Source organism: Arachis hypogaea, chromosome 9 (assembly GCF_003086295.3).
Source record: "Arachis hypogaea cultivar Tifrunner chromosome 9, arahy.Tifrunner.gnm2.J5K5, whole genome shotgun sequence".
Classification (NCBI taxonomy): Eukaryota; Viridiplantae; Streptophyta; class Magnoliopsida; order Fabales; family Fabaceae; genus Arachis; species Arachis hypogaea.
The window spans coordinates 118400597-118407766 of NC_092044.1; the positions used below are offsets into that span (position 1 = coordinate 118400597).

General features: G+C 32.4%; 1 protein-coding gene across 1 annotated transcript; it reads left to right on the forward strand.

Moving 5' to 3' along the window:
- Positions 1 to 3350: 3350 nt before the first annotated feature.
- On the forward strand, positions 3351 to 5815 carry LOC112712568 (ATP synthase subunit d, mitochondrial-like). The gene is made up of 5 exons (XM_025765490.3): positions 3351 to 3687; positions 4184 to 4265; positions 5181 to 5245; positions 5338 to 5424; positions 5499 to 5815. Exons 1-5 carry the CDS (start codon positions 3517 to 3519, stop codon positions 5598 to 5600), a joined length of 507 nt encoding a protein of 168 aa, XP_025621275.1. The 5' UTR covers positions 3351 to 3516; the 3' UTR covers positions 5601 to 5815.
- The last annotated feature ends 1355 nt before the right edge of the window (positions 5816 to 7170 follow it).

The window sequence follows — 7170 nt, forward strand, 5'->3', positions numbered from 1 at the left end:
CTATTATTACAAATATATGCTGGGTATACACTAAAAATAAAAATACATATTTAAATATAAAATATATATTAAAAATAAATTAAATAATATATATGATAACTGATTTAATTATTAATTTTTTATATATACATATTACTATTATTATTATTATATGTAAATGAATTAATAATTAATATCTAGAGATATTCTAGAAATTAAATACCTCGTTTATATATGGTTTTAGCTAGATACTTAGAATATATTTGTGTTAGACACGGACGCGGTCTTGAGTCTTCAATATTGTCTTGTGAAGGATTCAAAAGCCATTATATGTTGACATTTTGGGAACATATCACAGTTGTAATTGAAAACTACTATATCTGCACGGAAATTAAACTAAATTGAAATATATCTCTCTATATAATAATATAAATCACACTCTTTTTTAAAAATGAAAAAATAAAAATTTAGTTTCCTTTAAATTAAAATAATAAAACTCATACATAATAAAAATTACAAGTGATTAACTTTTTATTTTATTACTTTATAATTTTCCTCCCTTTATTAGATGTGTTGATTCTAGGAATGGAATCATGACATGGTTTGGGTTACACAAGCATATAATACTTTGAACTTTTGGCTTGACATACACGACGGCCATAAAAAAATAAGAAAAAAGGAGAAATAAATTCTTGATATTTTGATACGTGGACATTTAAATCTTTTAAAATTTAAAAATATATTTAAGTTACTGATTTTTTTTAAATTTAGACATATCAATTTCTTATGTTTATTTGGATCGGTTAAATCTAACAAAAAAAATCAACTGTAACTCTCGTTGTACTGACCTGATCGATACGAATATACACGTGTGAGAGTTTTTAAAATAGGACAAATTAGATTCAGAGATCAATATATGTATCCAAATTTAAAAAAAGTAAAAAACTTAAATGTATTCTTAAAACTTCAGAGACTTAAATGTTTGCAGAGGCGCAGACTAAAAAATTAGGAATCGATTTGTCTGTTTCTCGAAGTATATATATCAACATCTAATTAAACCCTTGTTTGGTTTCTGCCTTATTTATTGAATTATTATTTTTTAAACTTCTGTAAAAGAAAAAAGTTTAAAATTTGAATTATTTTCTTGTAAAGTTTATATATATAACTATATTAAACATAACAAGGAAATAGAAAATAATAGAAACAGAAAGAATTAATTAAAGATGATACAATGCACGCAATCTCAATTATTAAGTCTCAAGTAGTCCAACCTTTTGACTTCATCGTCTTGAAGTCAATAAAGACATTAACATAGCAAATTAATTAAGGTCAATAGTGGCATCTTGGACGGAGTGAACAATAGTTTACATAAAGGGGAATAATGGAGATTTCCTTAGCTGCTTCTTTGTTTTTTTTCTTCTAAACTTTTAGTGTGGTGTATGTTTGGCCTGCTTGACGGGTTTCATTTTTCAAAAGAAATATTGTAATGAGGAAATTAATAAAGAAATATTGTAATGTGAGTGTATGTGAGCATTGATAGTTATGAAGTGCAAATCAATCTTCACGTGTATTTTGGTTTCATCTCATGTTATTTAAACATATAATAATATAGTCTCAATTCTCAAACTACTTGATACTCATTAATATCTATCTATTAATCTATGTATATGTATATATATGCCATTTTGTTAGATGTATTGCACGATCATCTATAAAACCTTCTTCCTGAGATTAAAGGAAGACATGTTCTTAATCCACACTTGAGCACCATACATAAGTTTCACATAATTAGCAAAATATTGATTATTTATTTCTAATCAGCATTGTGTTTTAACATTCAAAATTAAAGAGACCAACTTCATATAACTATCAATACAAACGAATTTTCTTATAATATAACATAATAATTAAGTCAGATAGATACTCAATATAGTCAGATAGATAGTATACACCGAGGTGGTCTAATTGCAAGTAGGGGTGGAAGTGAGTCAAGCCAGCTCATGAACTAGTTCGAGCTCGATTCGTTAATAGTTCGATAAGTTAAGCTCGTGAGCTAGTGAGCCAAGCTTGAGCTTGAAATTGGGCTCATAAATTAAATGAGCCGAGCTTGAGCTTGGATAAGCTCAACTCATTAGCTCGTGAGCTGACTCGATTATATATATATAATTATTAATACACATATCTTATATGCATTTAATCTATATTTTTAATATTATATATATACATATGAAGTAGTACTATATATATATATATATATATATATATATATATATTAATGATCTTAATTATTTAAAATTTTATATTTATTTTTTACATATAATTTTGACGTAGGACATAAATAAAAAATTTATAATTTATTGATAAATAACAATATATAAAATTAATCTTTTTAAATATTTTTTAAAATATATAAGTTATAATTTATTGATATAGAATTATAGATTATGTATGTATTTATGTTTCTATTATTTGAGCCAACTCGTGAGCTCGAGCCTGCTCGTGAGCTTTCGGTGAGTCGAGCTTGAGCTTAAGAAATAGGTTCAATTGTTAATGAGTCGAACCGTGAGCCAAACTCAATTATTGTGAGTCGAGCTTGAGTTTGGTCTAGCTCGACTCAGCTCGGCTCACTTCCAGCCCTAATTACAAGGAAAACAAAATTTAGATTTGTGTTTGTGTATATTTTATGTTATATATATATATATATATATATATATATATATATATATATATATATATATTTGGTTGTGATTTTTGTGTTTCTTCTGTCGCTCACCTCCTCTATTGGAAATTTTGTGAGTTTAACAAAAAACAGGAAGACTTGAATGCCGATTTTTAAGTGAGTATGAAGAGACTATAACATTTGAATTATAGTCGTTGGCAAAAAAATTGTATGTTATATAAATGTCAAAAGGGTAAAATTATATATTGGTACTACATTTAACAAAGTTGTATAAGCACAATCGTTTGATTGGACAATAGTGTACGTATCAGAAGTTCTTACAGTGTACATATCATATTTTCCTTTGTTCCTATATTTTAGAACTTTTTATTAGTATAAAATATACATTAAAATATAAAAGATACATAAAAAGATATTCAAAATAATGTATATATATATATATAGTTACTTATTTAATAGCTTATTTTTAATATACATATAATATTTCTTTTTTTGGACTGTAATATTTTTTATTTTTCAAATAAATCTTTGTTCGGTTATAGTATAATACCGAACAAAATCTCTATCTAAACAAAAAGGAGAAATTGCCATCAGTTTGTTACTTTTTGGGCCAGGATTATTATGGTTCGGATCATAAATGGGCTATTACACAGAATTCAGAAATAAACAGGCCCATAAAGATGCAAGTTTTAGAACCCGGCCCATAGTGGGGTGATAGCATCAGGGTGTTTTGGAGACTGAGCTCACACAGCTCCCCAAAAACAGCATCTCTTTGCCTTTGCCGTTTGGTGGCCGAGAAAATCAGCGAGAAAATTTCAGAGCGACAGAAAAGAAAAGTAAAGAAAGAGGAAGGAAAAATGAGCGGATCGGTGAAGAAGGTTACCGATGTGGTGTTCAAGGCCGGAAAGAACATCGACTGGGACGGAATGGCGAGGCTCATCGTCTCCGACGAGGCTCGCAGGGAGTTCAATAACCTTCGTCGTACCTTCGACGAGGTTAACTCGCAGCTCCAAACCAAGTTTAGTCAGGTTCGATTTCTTCTCTGATCCTCACGGATCTCTCTCGTTTTCCTCGCATTGAATAATTTCGATTGTGTATACAAAAATTCGTATTGTTCCTGTTACTTTTAGATCGATTATATTCTAGAGCGAAAATGAAAAAGTAATCACTTATTTAGAGTGATTTCTGACTTGTGTGTTATTCTGATGTGAATTCGGAAATATTACCAATTCGTTAGTGTTCTTCGTCATTAGTTATTATTATTCTAGGGATTAGATGTTTGGGACACATTTCTGAATGATTGTTGTACATAATTTATTTGCTGTTATTTTTATTGTTTTCATTTGATATTAGGGTTTTGTCATTGGACGTGATTAACTGATTACGCTAGAAATTTTTTAGGACCAATGGAGACTTAATTGAAAAATCAGAAGATCTTGTGTGTGTAACGGAGGTTGCTTAGTTAATCATTGTTCAGGGGAAAAAGGTTATTACTTTTTTTTATTGTTATTTTGGATTGTGCAGGAGCCAGAGCCCATAGATTGGGAGTATTATAGGAAGGGAATTGGCTCTCGTTTGGTGGACATGTACAAGGAGCATTACGAGAGTATGTTCATGAACTCTGTTTGTGAATGCCCTTTCATATGTGTTTGTTGCTTTCTTTTAACATTCATAATATATTGTTTATTTAAATGACCAATTTAGTGGGGACTGGAATTTGAAATGCATGTGGTTTCATGTAAGCTCGGGTATTTCTTGTTACTTCAATGCTGAGTAGTACTTCAGCATTATACTCTGATTTCCTAGCAGGCTAGTGCCTAATACCAGGCTCTAATTTGGTTTGGATCTGCATTTGAATTTTGAATCCAGTGATGGATCTAAAAAATTTTGACTGTGGGGGCAAATAATTATCATAATAATTTAATATAGTGTGGTCAAATTTAATAACATAATAGGGACAAATAAATATCACTATTATGTACTACTAAATAAATTTCCAAATCCTAGTGGAATTACTTGCCCCACAATGTTACACATGAATCCGTCTCTGTTTGAATCCCTATCAGGCAAAAGTTTGTTCATTGTTCAAACTTGGGCCTGATATATATGGATATTCCTACGAAGGGTACCAAATACCCTCTATTGAATGGTGGATAAGGTTTAGTAAACTAGTGGTGAATTTTCTAACTTGAAACATATTTTAATGTACATTGAAAGAAATTGTTAATGTGGCTTAATGTAGCAAACTAAACTAGCAATTAATTAAGATTGGGATGCTTGTGAAAATGAGAGTACAAACATTCTTACACGCATGAGATTATTGACACAACCAATCGGATCTAGATTTGTGAGGTAGTTATCGAAGAGGTACAAAGCTTTGTTGATGTTATAATAGTGTTGGATAACTTTTTTTACAAATTTTTTTTTTGCTTTTTCTTTTAAGGCAGTTAAAATTGGATCTTTGTACATATTTATATACCAACCAATTCAAGTTCTGATGTTTTTTGACGGTTCTCCGCAGGCATAGAGATCCCCAAATATGTTGACACAGTGACTCCTCAATATAAAACTAAATTCGATCAACTAGTAAGAACTTTTGTCTAAACGATAATAGTTGTTCATGTCTCTCAGTGAAAGACATTGTCAATTTAAGTGCTGTATGTGTAATTCTGACGCAGTTAGTTGAGCTTAAAGAAGCCGAGCAGAAGTCTCTCAAGGAGTCAGAGCGTTTAGAGAAGGAAATAGCTGATGTACAAGAAATGAAGGTAATTAGAAATCACTACACAAACTTTTTCATGTTTAATAAAATTGAATGTTTTCTCACACGTCTTTTTGACAGGCCAAGATTAATACCATGACATATGATGAGTACTTTGCCAAGCATCCTGAACTGTTGAAGAAGTATGAAGATGAAATCAGGAACGATTACTGGGGCTATTAAATTGTTCAAAACTTCAGTGTGTAGCAAAACATCAGAAGCTGGTGTTCCCATGCTGGTTTAATAATAATTACTGCAGTGATTTCTTTGTAACTCTGTTCTCTTTTTTAACTTCCAAGTTCTTTATATAAACCCATTTTCGGAGTTACCATAATTTTTGTGCATCATTTCAAGAAAATACTGCTTTGCGCTGCTCTCAATAAAATTGTTTTTTCTTTCGGGTCTGTTCAACCGATTAGAAATCGTAGATTCGGCTCAAGCTGGCAATGTTTCAAGAGATGATTATAATTGTTATTAAATAAATACGGAGGTTGACATTTCTGATGGCAATGGAGAGAAGTTTTCGAAAGAAAACATATTTAATTGAAACAGAAAAGGTTGAATACATTTTCCGGACGTCTTAATCGTTACTAGGCTTAAATTCATGAAATAGGATTCTATGGATGTTGTCAACATTCTTCAACTATCGATATCAGTAGAAGCAATCTCCCCCAACAACTTGGTTAAAACTATCATGATGGCCTTCCAAGGGTAATTGAGAAAACCCTTTCCTTCTCTCGTTCGAATATAAATGGCTGATATTTAACCACAGTTCTGACAGGTTTGGTTTAGTTTACAATAAGCGAAGCAGTCTACTTGCTGGTTTTAATTCCTACTTACTGTTATTTGGCTATTTAGTTCATTTTGGGCTAAACTAGCAGGCATGAGGGCAGTAATCTTAGTTCTAGCTGTTGTCTATAAATAGTAAATACTAGTTCATTAGTTAGTTTTTAATTTTGTGAATTTTCTATTAATTTGTTCGAACTAGAGAGGTTGAACTCCCTCTACAATTGGTAGTTCCAACTGTGTATTCCATTAGGGGACTGTGATGTGCAATCTCTAGTTCATTAATAAAGCCTAGCGATTCTGTTAATCTCTAAACCTTTCAACTGGTATCAGAAGTCCTCGGATCTTGAAAGCTTGTGGTGAAAAGTGCAACGACGATCGCAAAAAATGGAAGAGCGAATTATGTGATGGAATTGCGATTTGATCGCCGAAGATCTCTGTCGTGCATTGCAGGAGATGTTGCAGTGGATCGACGCGCGCGTGGATTCCATGGAGAATAGCCAGTCCATCACGAGTGGGGATCTTCGGGGTTGCATTAGATTGTCGGTTGCTCACAGGAAACTAGAGGCGCGCCAGAGCAATGGCGGAAACTCGAGCTTCCGATCTTTGTGGCTAGGATGCGATGACGTAGATCGAGCGTATGGAGCAGTTCTTCTTTCTCAGAGCAGTGCCGAAGGAGGAGTAGCTCGTGGTGGTGACGTTCGCCATGGAAGGTCGGGAGTTCACGTGATTTCGGTGGTGGGAGGCAACTGCGCCGACGCTGCAATGGCAGTCCCTCCGCATGGCGTTTCTGCGTCATTTTCAACCTGAGCGGTTGCAATGTCCCTATCGATCGTTTTTGAAACTAAAACAAGTATGGTTCGAGACTACGTCAATCAGTTTGTGTTGCACGCTCGTCCCCTTCGAGGTCTGGCTCCAAAATTGTTGATTGACTTGTTCTTGAATGAGTTGAGACTTGAGGTGAGTG

Excerpts from the sequence above, each read along its gene's own strand:
- LOC112712568 (XM_025765490.3), top strand. The coding sequence starts at position 3,517 with ATGAGCGGATCGGTGAAGAAGGTTACCGATGTGGTGTTCAAGGCCGGA. Across the intron at positions 3,688-4,183 it reads TCCAAACCAAGTTTAGTCAG|GAGCCAGAGCCCATAGATTG; the intron begins GTTCGATTTCTT and ends TGGATTGTGCAG. Across the intron at positions 5,425-5,498 it reads CTGATGTACAAGAAATGAAG|GCCAAGATTAATACCATGAC; the intron begins GTAATTAGAAAT and ends TCTTTTTGACAG.